Below are 15,055 nucleotides of genomic sequence, written 5' to 3'. Positions count from 1 at the left end.
TTTTGCTAAGAGAAAACATTGGGTCCACACAAGAAATTCTTAGAAAATACTTTTTTTGTCCTTTTCAGGTGGGGAAAAAAAAAATGACTGTGACTGACTGATGTGATGTGGTCCAACTAGTATCTTGCGGGTCAGGCAGGGAAATAAATGTATGAAACCTGACAACTGAATGATGTCTATTTTGCTGCTTGCTTTCAGCCAGGCATTCACCTTAACAGCAGTTATTGCTATCCTCGCATGGCTCTATTAAGAAGGTCCCAGGAGTGGCACCTTTACAGAGTTATGCTCTGCTCCCTCCCTTGAACCACCTGTATCAACCAGCTCTGTGATTTTCTTTGACTGCAAATTGTATCTTGTATGGTGTTGAAAGCACAGTTTTTCTTCTGGTATTCATTCCCAAGTCTATTACTTATGATTTAATTTTCCAATCAATTATTTCTGAAAGAAGGAGACACAGTGGTGTGGTGGTGGTTGTTGTTGTTGTTGTTTTGTTTTTTTTCCTTTTTTTTTATATTCACAGGTGTATACTGCTGCACAACTAAAAGCATGTTCCCATGCTTTGAATTTATCCATATTAAAAAAATTCCCTACTTATGTAAGAATTGAGGCTTTTGTGTTTTTTTTTTTTTTTCTAACGTCTAGGTAAGTGGTCTAAAACTGGTCTGAACATAAGCAATAATGTTGAGAAATAACCAAATAGCTGCATGTACTACCTCTTCATTGCCTTGAAATTTCCTTAAAAATGTATGCTGTCAGTTTTCCTTAAAATTGGTTGTTTGGAATACTTGTCAGTCTAACTTGAAGGGCAGTCTCAGAATTTTACCTTCAAAGTCTCTAGTTTGATAGAATAATCTGAAATTGTTCTTAACTATGTGAAAAAATATTTGTTTTAGAGCTCTATCAAGACTCTGTAGAAATGGCAATGTGTATTCATCTCATTAATGCCTCTAAAGAGTTTTCTTTAAGTGATGATAGAGCTCCTTAACCTTCAGGATTGTAAACTAGATTCAGTGATTAAAGACAGGTGGTTCCAAACGAGTGGGCACATGAACAGAATTGGATACTTGTTTTTTAAAACTTGTGCAATTTAGCCACTTGACAGAGAAAAATAATGAGATATTTTTAAAACCTAGATAAAATAGATTTTAAAATCATTTTTTAAGGCTACTTTGCAGTGATTATCACTCGGTCTGCCATGCCGTCACATACTCTGCTCCATTGCTTTTCCTTCTGAAATTTGACCATGAGCTTAGAGCTGTGCATTCGCTGCAGAATCCCTCAGTCTACAGCCCTGCACCCGATATTCATTTTAATTATGATCTGCAAATAGAGCAGAGAGGTCTGACATGTAACTCCTGACATGTAACTCATGTAACTAGCCATCTTCTCCAGTCCCTACATATCTGATCATCCTGGTCTTTACAGGAGATTTTTGTTAAATATTATACTTTGAGTGTTTTTTTTTTTTTTTTTCCTCCTGATGTCTCCCTGGTTCATCAGTTTATATGAAAAGGATAATTAGATAAAGCTGATGAAGAAAGGGAGTGTTGGCTGAGATGACTTGCAGGCTGATGTCTGTACTAGGTGCAGTAGTGGAGCACTGCAGGAAACTGTATGGTTTATTCTATCCACGTGCTTATTACTGATGGGACAGAGGTTGAAGGTTAAGAAATGACTTAAATAAGTAGCTACTTAAAACACATATTTTCCAGCAATCTGGAGAGCAGTGAGAAGTGAGGGAGAACTTCACTCTCACGCATCACTTAAAGCTTTTAGTGGATGATTTAGTGGGTAGAATGAATGCTTTTGAATGGTTCAGATTGATGGCTTTTGAAGTCTTCAGTTCAAGTTTGTGTGTGGTTAATGCCTTCTTATGGTATTGTGTACTTATTTCTTCCATGGCTGCTTAGGGAGGGTTATCCTGGGAGAAAGTCAGCTCTCCACTTGTTAGTTTTGTGTTAATAAAATGTCTGCTTTAAAATCTTGATCTCACCTAACAGATTTTACTTGCAAGCAGGAAAATGTGCAGTGATTTGAATGAATAGATCTCGCTGAAACAAAGTGGAGTGGTTCTTTACCAGGTTCCTGGAAGGACAATTTGTAAATTGAAGGCTGTGTTGAATCTATTTTCAGCATAAAAGAAAGGAAGTTCCAGATAATGGTTGTGTTTTCTACATACTTATATTAATAATTCTATAAATGCTATGCCACCTTCTATTAGTTTTTGAGTAGACTTTCTGTAACTGAATTAGGAGGAAGAGAGGTTTCAACCTTTTAAATCTTTTAAACTTTTAGACCTTGTTGAAATAAGCAAAAATCATATAAAAATGGAAGTCCATTTTTATGGATTAGATAAATGGACAAAATAGAATTCTACCTATTATTTGCAAAAATGCTCTCTAAAGATTTTTTTCATATAATTGTTACCCCAAATCTAAAGAAATTCTTTTTCCTTGATGATTGCAGCCTTTGAATGTTTCTTAGTAAGGCAGAAGGTGTTATGATGACTATTATCAGCTGTGATTTCACCTTTCAACTTCTTCCTTGAAGGAGAAGCATCTTTTCAGTGCAAGGTCTTGTTTATGTGGGGGTTTAAATATGTGGATGGGCTGCTGTGTCTGTGCTGGAGAAGGAGCTTGGAGAAGCATTCCTTGGTTCCCGAGGAAGCTTAATCCCCTCTGCAGATTAACTTTTTATTGCCTGTGGAAAAACAAATAAAAGTGAGCTGTGCGTGTGAGCTGAGTGTTTGAGCTGCAGACTTTCTGCTAGACTTTAGGAAAGCTTTTTAGGCATGTGTTTGACTTCAGGTCTGTTAATGCTGTGATATGAAATCTTAGTATCAGAGAGGGTTGAGTCCAAGACCTCTTCCCAGTGAAGCTGGAGCATGATGCTTTTGTTGCTTTGCTCAAATGCTGCTGTTTTGACCATGGGGAGGGAAGTAGAACTGAGAATCATGTACTGATTTCTTGCAAGCAAATGGAACTTTTGATAAAGGTGGGATTTGAGTGTTCTGGTGCTTTTCCTCAGGCACCTATAGAGATAAATTACACAACAAAATGTCGCTGCTCCAGCAGGGACACCTAGAGCACGGGGCACAGGGCGGCATCCAGGTGGGTTTGGAAGATCTCCAGAGAAGGAGACTGCACAACCTCCCTGGGTAACCTGTTCCAGGGCTCTGTCACCGTCAAATTCTTTTAACTGCTTCCATCTTCACGCTCTCTTTGTTGGATCCATTATGTGGAGTGTGTAGGTCTTAACATCTTCAGCCTTTGCTGCATCCCCACCAGGCATCTTCGATGTTTGCGAAATCAACTTCATTAGCTAAGGCAGGGAAACCTGTCAATTTTTTCCAGGGTTGCTCCACCACGCAACAGAGAACGGTGTCTGCATGGGCACACCTGCCCCATGCCTTATGGCAGTGAGGCCACTGTGATGGGACTGATGAGTCCCAATGCGGTGTTCCAGTGCTGCTGGTCTTGGGGCTTGTAGGATAAATGAAGGCCCTGCACAGCGTTGCCTGCCACCCTGCGTCACTGCGTGCCATGCAACAGAGAGACACGTCCAGCCCTTTTTGCCTATGGAGCCAGTTCGGAAAAGCCTTCTAGGTCATGCTGAAGCCTGCCTAGATTTCAGGTAGTCATCAAACGTGTTTAACTGTGCACTCGTTTTCAAACGGAGGCTGAGKTCTCTAATGGCAAGCCTACGATAAAAATCCAAGCTGTGTTTTCTTAACCATTTTCCACAGCATTACACATGCGTTTCAGGTCGCTTGTTTCCTTTCTGCTTGCTTGGATCTTTTGCTCCTTTTTTATTTTTTTTATTTATTTTTTTTTACCCCTGTGGCATGGACTAGTAAGAGAAAGCGTTTACATTTCCCCTATATCTGTGCCAGTGCTTCACTTGACGCCGCTTTCACACGGCTCTTAGCCCTGCGTGAGCCAAACTCTCTCTGCAAGGAGAGCAAACAAACCAAGCTGCCCCCGCGCCTCAGCTCTGCTCCTTGGGAGCGCGCAGAATAAATCAGGAACGGCGGAGCATGATAATAAGGTCCCATGGGAAAGGGAGAGGGGCGATTGTGCGCTGACATGCTGGGAGAGGGGCGCGGGGGGCGAGCTCGCAGCTGAGCCGCGCGGCGCGCGGGGGCTCCCCTCGCCCTCCCCGACATCTCCCCCTCCCGATGCCGCCAACCCCTTCGCCGGCGGGAGAATCCATTAACATTCGCCGGGTGTCCTCGGAGGGAAGCGGGAGACGGGGAGAGCGGGAAGGGGTGGCCGGCCGGCTGGTGAGCACGGCRGGCCCGGCGGCATAGAAAGCCAGGACACAATTGGAGGCAGAATGGCTATTTTATAAGCGGGGTCTGCGGTGACGTATGGCTGAGCGTTTCCTGGCACGGATCTCCGCGGACCAGTAAGCGGAGCGAAATTGAAGCTGACAAGACTTTCCGCGTTTTGGAGAGGACTGTGATCCACTGTAGGGGAGAACAGAGCCGCTCAATCAGCGCAGCTGTAAATAGGAGGCGGAAGGGAGTAAGAAAGGAGGCAAAGAGAAAAAGTGCTCGCTGGGGGGGCGGGGGACGAGCATTTTTGGTGGATGGTATGAAGCCAGCCATGGAAACTGCAGCGGAGGAAAATGCAGAACAAAGCCAAGAGAAAAAAGGTACCCAGAGGTCTAACAATAGCTTGTTTAAATCTTTTCATGGAGGGTGCTTGGAGAGATTCAGGCCAGTTTTGTCACTTTTTAGAACCGCTCTTAAACAATCATTACTGAGCCTTGGAGCTCCTGGGGCTCCAAGCCCTATGGCTTGTCAGCAAATTAATAGAGCAGCGATCTTGCTGCCTGCTGTATGAGTTCGCTCTGAGCCTCTCCTAACTTCACCAGAAATGGGGTTGGCCAAAAAAGCTTTATTATTGCTGCATTTTCTTTTTTTTTTTTTTTAGGAGGGGAAGAATTTGATTTAGAGATCGAGTGTGTGTATGTGTGTGTGTGTGTGTCCATCCATGTCCGTGTCCTCTTCAGAGCCACAAGGTGATGTTTTCCCTGAGCCTGGCCATGCAGCAGAGCCTTGCAAYGTCGTGTGGGAGACCGGGACTATAACAACATATGATGGGCAATAATATCGCACCACCTTCACCAAGTTAGTTTGGTGCAAAACGCTCCTTTTAATTTTAAATCTCTTTTCATTTGCTGTGGTTTTGTCTGGCAAATTCTGTTTCATGGAGAGGTCTGCCTATGCTACGGGAAAGGAGAGYAATCCGATGAGTTTTGCAACATTAGGCTTTGAGATGTGTTAATCACCAGAATTGCTACTTAATGGAAAAAGCTGTATGCTGAAATTGTGAGGAGATGAGAAAATGGCAGTGCAGTAGGAGAGGTACTTCATTAAGCCCAGTGTTTCAGGTGATTTATTTGGTCTGGAGCGCCAAACTTCTGCGAGTAAATGCAGCTACCAGCGGACTGTTAAGTGTTTCTGCATCATATAATTTACACCAAATAAATGCTCTTCATTTGTGTAGCAGGCTGTTGTACAAATTGTAATGGTAATTTGAGTTAAATTACACAGCAGYAACAAAATTATTGAAATTTCTCCTGCCCTTTTACATGACTCAGTTTATCTTTGAACCTGTTGTGTATCATTTATAAGCATTTTGAGTATTTTGTAGGTATACACAGCTAATATGTCTTACTAAGGAGCATTGTTTTAAATATCTTTGAACTATTCAAATAGGTACCTCATAAAAATATCCAGCGTCAGGTTTTGTTTTCTTACCTTGAATTCTTCCTACCTGTTCCATATAATTCGGATCCAGCTTCAGTTTCAAATAAATGAAATTTGTCAAGTGATTAGAACATAGTACTACATAATCCCTTAGGGATTTGGCAAAAGGAGTTCCACTGATGAGAGATTAAACCCTGAAAGCCATTAGCGCATATAGACAGTAACCCACCTCACTATAGATTTTGAGTAATTAATGTACAAAATGTCCCAACTGCCTTAATTTTTGAAACTACCTTTGTCTCTTATATATCTCTTTAAAAATACAGTATTTTTTCTTCTGCTTGGTATCTTTTAAACTGAAAAAAATAAGTTTTTCTAAACACTAAAGAAAGTTATTTGTATGCGCTAGCAGCTGTGCAAGACAAAAGGAGTCACTGAGTGTATTTGGTGATGAGTTTATAGTTTCCCTTTTTATTTTGGCAAGGATGGAAGTGCAACATGGAGAGAATATCCAGAGCAGTAAATCTGTTATACAAGTCAAGGTGGTTGATCTGTTATTTTCATAGGAAACAGGCAGGGGGGAACTTAGACTCTTGATGTTACCACAGTTTCCTGGCTTTCCTGTGATAATTTTATCTCTTGGACATCACATCCCATGGATATGTCGCATAGATGTGTGTCTGTAGCATACCATTCCTGACAGTTCCTTAATTTCTGGAAAGTAACACACGATCTCTTACATTATGGTCCTATTTCCGTTCAATTAAACTCCAGATACGTCTCACAGCATTTTAGAAATACAGGCAGCTGGAATGCTTGATTTTACTTTGTTTCAGYAGCAAATCCAGATCCGTGAAGGAAGTTCCCACTCCAAAGCGGTGATGTGGGAGGCATGGTCAGATTTGTACCCCGGGGAGGGAGATGGGTTTGAGAAAGCACCCAGAGCTCACAGAGCAGTCAGGTTTTCAGATAGGCTCAGCAGGCCCAGATCTGCTGATGGGAAGGCAACTGTGACAGCATGAAGCACCTTAGGATTTGTCCTGAAGTATTTTAAACGCTTCCTTCCCAAAAGACTTGCCTGCACAAAGGAGATGCAACTGAGCAAAGTCAGAGGCGGGCTGGGGAGGATGTGCTTATTGCTTTACCAGCTCCTCTGACTTGCTGGGTAACCTAAAACCAGTTCTGGACAAAGAAGAGCCCCCGAACATTTCTCTTGGGACTGTATACTCTATGGAGAGCTCCTCATACGCCAAGCAGAGTACTAGAGAGCGCTCCATAGAGCCTGGCCATTAGTTAGGATGAGCAGTGAGAGTGAGAGCATCTACTAGCCCATCAGAAGCAAACAGTGGGGTCMCAGTGGTGCTGGTTGGTGTCTCTTATACCTGTGGCATATGTGGAAGGCTGCTGTTTTGGTCTGCAGCTGAGACAATTTGCACCAGCTGCTCTGTTTCGTGAATATTTACTGACTGACAAATGAAACTGCTTAATCTCATTTCTAAAGCTCACTAAATTGTAGGTGACTTTTTTTTTTTTCAATTTTAATAATTTTTACCCCACGAGTTCCCTTGCCTGTTTCAGACAACGATATCGCCCAGCTGTCGGATTCGTGTTTTCCAGCCGTTTGCTTCTCTGCAGCCAGATGCGTGGCTGCTGCCCCAGTTTTTTAATTGGAAATTGAACAACACCCATGTTGATGGAGATAAGAAATAAGTCAGCTTTATATAATGTATCAGCAGCTCTTATCGGAGGAGAACACCATGAACTCAGCTCAAGCAAAATGTTTAGCAGATACTTTACAGGGCTGCAGGACAGATTGGATGCATTTTAAAGATGAATGTTTACAAATTATTACAAATGACAGGGTTTATCTTGGAGGCATTAAATTAAATCAAAACGTGAGGTCTGGGTCGGCAGATCTGCTGAGGTGGAACAAATGAGAAAAACGAAATGCCGTTTTGCATCAGCAATGAAGGGCCTGGATCCTGATGTGCATTAACAGGCACAAGAAGTTTCCCCTTCCATTTAACTAAGAGAAATATTACCAAGTTAGAAAATTAAAAAAAAAATAATAGCATAGATGACCATAGGAATGGTCAAAGAAACATGGAAGAAGGCTGTAGTACTAGGACGTACTTGGTAATAACGAAAACCAGCCTGAACAGCAGTACTAAAAGTTCATTTTGATTCAGTGTTCCCTACGAATGTCTCCTTGTTGGAAGAGGACTTTGTGCTTGGAAATGGCTGTGAGCTTTGACTATTATTTTCATAATATGAGGAGAGATGTTTCAAATTCTAAACTCTAAGCAAGCAAGTAGGTACTAGTCAAAAATGGAAAGAAAATACTTCTCTTAACTACAACTTGAAACTATGTGAGATAGTAAAAAAAGTTGCTGAACTGTGAACTGAGGAATAAATTGACATGCTACAATTAACATCACTAAGTGAAGGTCTTCTATGCAATGAATGTAGGAAAATGTTGATGCATTAGAGATGTACTTTTCATTTTAGCAGACTGAAAGAAAAGGCTGTCTTACTTGCATATTATGCTTATTTGCTTTTTTTTTTATTTTTTTTTTTAATATGGTCCCCTACTGTTAGGCTCCCACAGTGATTCCAGAGCTGTCAAGCTGCTTAAGGATGTTTTTTAATATGCTGCCTATTGTTTTTTCCCTTGCTTCAAACAATTTGTTGGTATTTTAGCTCTCCTGAAAGTAATACAGCTTTACGTGCCTGAAGAATATAGCTCTAGGAAAAGGATGTTAGAGGTCCRGCCCAGGAAGAATCTGGGACACGCTATATTCCAGGGATAATAATTTGGCAGGCTTTAGTGATTTAGCTTTTAATGAATAGGATTTAGTTTCTAAATGTGGGGGGAGCTCTTAGAGACCGTGCTCATACTTGCCTAAATGACTGCATGAAAGCAGAAAACCCAGACATATGTGCCACAGGGGAAAAAACCCCAGATGGTCCTGGATATGCACAGCAGACGATGGCGGTGGGAGAGAGGAGCAACGTATTTAAAGAGGGGAAAGCTGGAAGAGGGAAGAGAGAAGAGGGCTTTGGGAGCAGGGAAGCCTCAGTGGGTTACAGTGATCTTTCCCTATTATCAGTCCAGCCTTGCTCATTGCATAGTATTTACCAACAGATTATCAGATCATAAATGCCCAAATGATAACCCTTGCCCTGCTTCCAGGAGCTCCTTCATCAGCTGTGACAGATGAAAGTCATAACAGTTTGTTTCCTCTAACACCGTGTTCCGAAGACAGCAAGAGAAGGGAGGGTGTTGGATGCAGGGCCGTTTATTGCAGGCTTCCAAGATGATTCATCCACAATGAATATTGAGCATCACAATTGCCATCAACGTGCTTGTGTTGCGTGACATAAAAACATTGTCATCTTGTAGCTCTTGTGTCTCTACAGCATCAAGTTCAACCTGGTTCAGSAGTGTGGCATCCAGAAAGGATTGATACAGGCTTCTGGGCTTGTCCGTACATGAAGAATATCTTAAACTAGACCTCTAAGTGCAATTTGTACAGTCAGTCCCTTGAAAAGTAAAAGCAAAACATAAAGCTATGTCCCATTCTGTAAACATTTAGGGTATGGAGTCAAAAATCTAATTGCTCCATAAGGTGTGCAGTGGTTGTTACTGCTTCTGAAACTTGTGGGGATCTGACCTGACTGTCATTTTTGAGTGAGTGGACCTCTCAGGATCTCAATAGGACCCAATTAATTSAGCAAAAAGATCTTCTTTGACTTCAGAGCTCCTTTCAGAATTCAGAAAATCTGTAAAACAGCCAACTACTAAGTACTTCGTTGCAAAGAAATGGAAAAAATGTGAGATTCCTTAAGGAATCTGAATCATCTTTTAATGAAAGATGTTCTGTTTTTGCAAATCCAGAAATGGATAATTAGACAAACTTCACAGAATCATTTCATTTACAGAGATGATACTACAGAGTTTTCATGCTAACTCTTTTTTTCGGGATTTGATGTTTGCGCCACAGCGGGCAGTGATTTCACCAGCATCTCCCATGGGCTAAGGAAGAAAGGCAGCTCCCCACTCTGCTGTGAGCCAGGGGTCACAGAGCTGCTGCAGGACAAATCTTGAATTGGAGGTTCAGGCAGAGCAGGATAAAATCCATTTGGCAGCATATGACGAGGGCTTTGTCACTTTGCTGCTGCAATACCAATGGAGAATTTCTTTCCTTGTCTAGAATTTTTATATAACTGKKTTTTTTTTATTTTTTTGAATCAGGGCTGGGAGGAGGCGGAGAAGTAACATGTGATGCCAGCCAGCAATTCTGTTATCTTCCATTTTGTAACAAATTCAATTATTATAGTGATTTTTGTGATCTCATAAGCAGGCTTGTTCACAAAAGGAGATGAAATCAGGCTGGAAGTTTTATTAAGCTTGCATAGTCATTTTGGAATCGTACCTTCTGAACACTTTGAATTTGGCTGCATTTGCAAGATGGCGAATTTGCCCTCTCTTAAAGAAAGAAGTGAAAGTCATACAAAGCAGAAAAATTTATTTTAGGAAAAAAATGAACTGCGTAGTGCCTGCTTGATGATTTATGCATGAACTGCAAAGAGGGGAAAAATACCAAGTCACAAAGTATCCTTTTGAAGAACCATTGCTCTTCAGTTCGTATGATTCCAATGGATTGTTTTAATATTGGTATTCATTCACCAGTGTAGGAGCTGAACAATTTCTTGTTTCACACTACCAGATCCAATATTTGGACTTGAGGCCAAGATTCTTCCTTTCCGACCTATATAAACTTACTGTACTGAACTTGCTATTGCAGCAGCAGAAAAACATGAGAGAAGGAACAGGTCCAGGAACCTCCTAGCTTCTGGCAGAGTAAAAATTTATGGCACTCCTACTTCCTCTCCCTTCCAAGCCCAGGWACTTGTTGCAGATGTAGTTTACCAAAAAAAAAAAAAAATGCTATTTTAGCATCATAACCTTCACTTCATCCACCTGCCAAAATGCCGCCAAGTCAAATTTGTTTTGGCCAGAGATGACAGTTCCTTTTTCATTTAGCTGCTGCGGAGTGGGACTCAATGCCTTTTAAATAATGATCTATCTTGCCATGACAGCCTGACAATTCCACAGCAGCGCCGAGGGGGGAAAATGTTGATTCAGGAGAGAGTTGATGTTGTTTTGCCAATGGCTTCTTTCACAGAGCTCAGGAGCATTTAAGCTTTGAAGTTCCCTGCTGATGAATTTGCAGATCAGAATGTATTTTGTGCATGATATATCGCTACTGAACTCTATCTGTACTTTGAAAGGATAAGGAGAAAAAAGATAACTACTCATTCATTTTAAGCCTGGAATCAATCAAGTTTAACACATTTGGTCCAGATTCTTGTAAATGAACAGAGCTTATATAAAATAAGCCTACATTTTTTGTTTTTGTGTTTATATATATATAAGAAACTAACAGAGGGAACTTGTGTGGTGAAGTTATCTCTACATTTGATAACAATAATTTTCTTTGTAATATTTAGGTTATTTTTTTTTAAAAAAAAAAGAAAGCTATTTGTTTTCCACAATTTTATCTTCTTAAATTTCCAGAGCGGAACTCCTTGCTGTGAATGAAGAGAGGAAGAAGTGAGAGTGGGTGGGGGAAAGGAAGAGGGAATGAACAGCAGCTGTAACTCTAGTCCTTTCCTATGGGTTTAACTCAAAGCCTCCATAGAGCTTTAAGTATTCAGCCTTTCTTAATAGCTGTACCAGCATTACCCTATCAGTTGCTATTTCTTATTCTTTTTTTTTTTCTTCCTCTCTTGGGTTAGTAATTATGTTGTTTCAGCTATGAGGCTTAAGCATATTCTTTTTCTGGGCTCTTATTTTTTAAAGTTAAATGATTAAAAGTACTGAACTAAAAAATTTTGCTGGTGACACTGACTTTTTACCACCTAAAATTGGCAGTTATCACCAGACCAGAAATGGAAATTGGCAGGTACCACTGGATGTACAGGAGTTCAAGGCCACACCGGTACCATCATGTGCCAGCATTGAGAGGCAGTATTAGTCCTTTGGGGATTCAAGGTAAATAAAGGGCTGGGTGAAAATGAAATGGAGAGTTCAGAAATGGTAGCATAAACCTAATGCTTTGCAATAGTCCTAACAATATAAAATAAATGTTCTTTTGTTCTTGTTTTTGCTTGTTAAAGCTGTAAGGAGTCTATTCATATGAATACTTGGCATAAATATAAATTTTGTCATTAATGCTTGAAAGACAGTATGTATAGTGAGGGGCACCTTCCTTTTAATTCTGCTGCCCAATAGTCTTAAAATTGTCTAWGGATGAGTCAGTGTGTTTTGGTTTCTGTATGCAGTTGAATCAATCAAACTGGACTACAAATGGAGTAATTGCTACTGTTTGCTTTTTATTTCATTTGCTAGAAACAGTAATGTCTATATGTATGTAATGTTTTAAAGAAAGATTTAAGCTGAGTTTTTAAAAAGTATTTGTTGATTCCACATGCCTGCCTCTTTCTTATCTGGCTTTGGTTCTTAAAAAGATCTTTGCTTTCTGAAAGCTTCAGAATTTGGGGGCAATTTGGGTTTGAAGCACTATCAATTGCTCTGGAAAGCTCCAGTCTAACTAAGGGTTAATACAAGGAAGGCTATAAATGTGCAAAGACTGCATTCATGCCTAATTCTACCAGCAAGCCTCCTCGCTTTATGCAGCTGACTGACTGAAGTCTCCTTGACAAGTTGTTTGCTGGAGATTTCTGCCTCCGCATCAGAGATTTTAACAGCTATTGCAGGGAAATATTCACTAAGCTTTCTGCCTAATCCTTTCGCTTTATGTTACATTTTCACCCACATTTGCTCTTTATACACTTAGGAATCAAATGCACGTGCATTTTGTAATGTTATTTCTCAGCAATTTCCTTTTGTGGTTCTCTTTGCATAACCACAGGTTGCAAATCATGGTCCTTTCCTCCCACCTTCAATATCAATGTTCATGTTGGCCATGTTTTATGATAAATGACCAGATGACAGACTTGGAATTGCGTGAGGACATTCCAAAACTTCTTTTGGGCACCTGAGAGGAAAATGCCTGTTAGATCAGTGGATGTGGGATATTTTCTACGCGGGGGAAAAATGTTCCAGGAATGGGAAAGAGTGGTAGATCATGTTGGCTGCCTTCCTGCCCTGTGAAGGGAATGAATCAGATGCCTGGTTATCGGGGTCTTGTGCCACATCAGCTGCCTCAGGGATGACACGTCCATATGTCCTGGCACAGATGAGCCAGGGTGTTGGGATTTGCAGCCTTCTGTTGCAGCACCTGGGAGTCTGGCACCTACAATAGTGCTAGAAGTCTCCGTTTTAGGCAATGGTGCTCAATGCGGACTGCCTTGGGAAGAAGCTTTTTGAAATGACACACAGATAAATGGGATATCTCTTCCATGATGAGCTGAAGATGAAATGGTTCTTACTGCTTATTAAAAAAAAAAAAAAAAAGAAGGAAGAAAGTAGAGATGCCAATTCAAAGCAAGGTGGCTGCATTTAGAGAAATTGAAAGGTTTCTAGGCTGAAACAAGAATTCTGAACATGTCTTGAAAAAGAACAATCTGCAAGAGGTGAACTAGCCACCATGAAAATAATACACTTTGCTGCCCTCCCTTAGAAGGAAGGGAAAATGTTACTTTAATGACAACACAAGCCAGAACTGCAATACAGCTCATTTCAGCCTTGGCATGCTTTTCCCACTGCTGGGTGGCATGGGCTAATATACTGAGGCTCCTGATATGTTCTTGGCTCCTTTGACACCTCACACTCCTGGGGTGCCTTTGCATCACGGATGTTTCCCTCCTTTGTCATTGTCGGGAAGGACAGTACTAGGAAAGCAGCTTTAAGGCATTTCTTGTGGCCATCCACGCTGTACCCACACTGCTCAGCATATCGCATGATTCTCTTGCCCTTGGGATAAGGGTAGATTAATTYGGAGTTGACGTATGGAACTGTATCACTGCTGTGCTTGAGACAAGGCATCCTCCAAATGCCCACAAGCTTAATGAGCCTTTTCTTGCTTTAGAAAGAGTAGTTTAGAAGTAGTTGTTAAGCTTAGCTGTAGACATTCTGCCAGGTGAGTTAGGTACTGTTTGCTTTAGGGGAATCTTTTTCTTAAATGACTTCCCTAGACTTTGGGAGATACTCCAGGGCTGCTTTAGGAAGACATGAGGGCACAGAGTATCCCCCTGAAGGTGCCTGCTCCTTTRTTAATATGAGCTTGAATTTTGAAAATAGTGTGGTGAGGAATCAACTAGCAAATAGTTCCATGAAAGCTATCACCACGCAAATGACTTCAGTTTCTGTGGCTGAAGTTTCTTACCACTTCTCTTGTTCCATAGCTGGGTAAACTATCAATAAAAATCTTTATAGTTTTAGCAATCTCTGAAATGGAGCATTTATCTTTTGAATCTTACCCTTATTAGACTAAAATTCCCCACATATACCTTGGTTTTGACCCTTAGCTCTAGGGAGAGAGGAGTTGCCTTTTTGTTTGCTGCTTTGTAGCTAGGGAGRAATCATCTGGGGAAGCAGTCATAGCTGTTGGATATCCCTATAGCTGTGGGACAAAAGTCTTATTCTCCCATTGAATCCCCAAGGCTGATGGAGGTGAGTTGTGACAACTCCCAGAGAGGAGAATCTGAGATTAACAACTCCAGATTTTCAGGTAAGAGGCTGACCCTTGATTATAATAAAATCAGCTCTAAAAATAGCGTGKTTTTTGTTGTGTTGTTGTTACTGTTGTTTTTCCATCAAGCAGAAATGGCTCTGTATGACGATATAATCAAGAGAGTTGAAATACTCCTACAGAAGCATCTGCAGAAATGCTGAAGTAGCTTATGGGGTTTGAGTGCTCAGGGAGTTTTTTACATCCCCCGGGGAATTTACTTGAATCTTGAAGCATTTGCATTTTCTCCATCAGGGCATTTGTTGTACCTGTTTGTCTTGAGCACGTGCAAAATAATTACTTGGGCTGGCACCTGCTGAAAAAGTGGGCAGAAATCCCTGCGTTTCGACCTCCAGATTGCTTCTCCAGGAAAGCAACTGAACCAAGGGGTGGGAGATCTGAGAGAAGGTGGAAAGGAACAATAGCTGCAGGCATTTTAAGCAGTGAGTTGAGCATGCATCAGCTGAGAGTTACAGACATAATTTCGACCAGAGAAGCACAAATTAAAACAAACCATTTGTTAGGCTTTGCCTAAGCCCTGTGCAAGGCTGATGAAGGTGGACGAGAGAACTGTGCTTGTTCCACAGCCTCATGGCGCTGCCGCGCTCCTAACGTGCAAGGGACAATCCTTGGGTTTTCA

The 15,055-nt window shown here is 41.2% G+C and overlaps 1 protein-coding gene across 4 annotated transcripts in view; it reads left to right on the top strand.

The window, feature by feature from the left end:
- The window catches only part of GPM6B (glycoprotein M6B), a 106,149-nt gene that overhangs the window by 71,623 nt on the left and 19,471 nt on the right, over window positions 1-15,055 (top strand). The window contains exon 1 of one of the 4 annotated variants that reach the window (XM_026035303.1): window positions 4,581-4,656. The exons of 2 other annotated variants lie outside the window; for them this stretch is intronic. In XM_026035303.1, coding sequence (XP_025891088.1) covers window positions 4,596-4,656 — 61 coding nt within the window. In that variant the 5' untranslated portion in view covers window positions 4,581-4,595. Of the gene's footprint in view, window positions 1-4,580; window positions 4,657-11,656; window positions 11,775-15,055 lie in introns of those variants that run through there. One more of the 4 variants, XM_026035302.1, reaches the window with a different exon arrangement.

This window comes from Nothoprocta perdicaria, unplaced genomic scaffold (assembly GCF_003342845.1).
Source record: "Nothoprocta perdicaria isolate Ctin4 unplaced genomic scaffold, notPer1 scaffold_158, whole genome shotgun sequence".
Lineage (NCBI taxonomy): Eukaryota > Metazoa > Chordata > Aves > Tinamiformes > Tinamidae > Nothoprocta > Nothoprocta perdicaria.
The sequence above is the reverse complement of the archived record's forward strand: the minus strand, read 5'-3'. Positions and strand labels throughout refer to the sequence as shown.